Source organism: Emiliania huxleyi (genome assembly GCF_000372725.1).
Source record: "Emiliania huxleyi CCMP1516 unplaced genomic scaffold EMIHUscaffold_7040, whole genome shotgun sequence".
NCBI classification, from domain to species: domain Eukaryota; phylum Haptophyta; order Isochrysidales; family Noelaerhabdaceae; genus Emiliania; species Emiliania huxleyi.
Genome location: NW_005196724.1, coordinates 1 through 1,387, shown reverse-complemented (window position 1 = coordinate 1,387; position 1,387 = coordinate 1). Strand labels below are relative to the sequence as shown.

At 61.9% G+C, this 1,387-nt stretch overlaps 1 protein-coding gene across 1 annotated transcript; it reads left to right on the top strand.

Moving 5' to 3' along the window:
• Positions 1-125, top strand: EMIHUDRAFT_631948 (hypothetical protein; the record flags this gene model as incomplete). Its single annotated transcript, XM_005761520.2, has 1 exon — positions 1-125. A coding segment is annotated over one exon (125 nt), but the record flags the coding sequence as incomplete, so codon positions are not given.
• Between the last annotated feature and the right edge of the window lie 1,262 nt (positions 126-1,387).

Below are 1,387 nucleotides of genomic sequence, written 5' to 3'. Positions count from 1 at the left end.
GGCCGGGCGCGGCGACCAACAGCGGGCTGGGCGAGAGCTCGAGCGACGAGGCGGAGGAGCGGCGGCCGGACCCGTTCGAGATGCTCTCTCTCGACGACGTGGCCGCACCGCCGCGCCGGCAGTAGGGAGAGGGCCGACCGGAGGGGTCGCGGAAGAAGGGGTCGACTTCGAGCGGGGTGGCGTGAGAGGAGTGGAGTGGTTGTGGGCGGATTTGGTCGGTGCGTTTCTGGTGCGTTTGCGTGCATCGTCCCCATTCGCTCGTGCGGTGGTCGAAGCGCTTTTTCTGGGTGAGTGGCATGTTCATGTATCTTGTATGCGTGTCCTCGGGTGGGTGTGCAGTGCGGTCCTGTGTGTTCAGAGCTGTCGCAAGCGCGTGGCACGCGTTGGTGCGCGCGCCGCGACCCGCGTGGGCGCGTGCCTAGGCTCCCCGCGTGCGGCCGCGCAACCCGCAACTCCGCGCGGCGAGTGTGATAATGTGTGTGCAGTGCTCGAACTTTACCGGTATGAGACCGGTATTTGGTGATATTTTGATTAACTTTGAAGTGGTATGGTATAGTGGTATGCGAAAGTGGTATGCGGAGTGTTGATTAGTGTAGCGGCTGTGGGTGTGGTCCCAGGAGGCGCGAAGCCGCCATGCAAAAGTGCGGGTATTACCCGGGTATACCCGGATTTTTGCAGGTATACCCGCAAAATACCGGGTATTTTGCCAATTTCGCCGATTTAGCCGCAAAAATGCACTCGGACTCGCTTTGGTTTCCGCGAGGCAGGTGGTATCCCATACCACTTTTTGATTAGTGCAGGCCTAGGGGGTTTGATTTATGATTAGCCCGCAAAAACTCCCCCATACCGGTAAAGTTCGAGCACTGTGTGTGTGCTGTGTGTACAATGAATATTTTTCTTCTTTGGTTTTCCTACCGCGGGAGGAGATACCCCGCCATATCCGCCGTGGCTTTCACGCGTTATGTGCCCCGCGCGCAGCGCGCGCGCTGCACCCCTGAGACCTGTGTGCAGGCGCAGCGCCACAGGTGACACGTCTCGCGCTACTGTATCACTCGCGAGAGTCCGCCCCGTGTGCGGTGTGGCGCCTCCGTCCCCGCGCTTGTACTCTACCGCGATCACACACCCTACTCTCCCAGGCCGTCTGTACTGCCGAGCGCAGCATCCTTCCTCGCCGAGCAGGTTGCAGGGTCTACGTCGAGTGACTCGAGCGGGCTTGCCTCGCGCTGCACAGCCGTCGCTCCGACCTAGCCCCAATTCTTGCGTGCGCCACCGCTGGCAGGCGACGGCGAGAAGAGCGAGCCCCTCTCCCCGTCCCCCTCCAGCAGCGGAGGGAATTGCGGGAGGCTCGGGTTGGAGCCGGTGGCAGCGAGGCTGTGCCGCCTGGAAG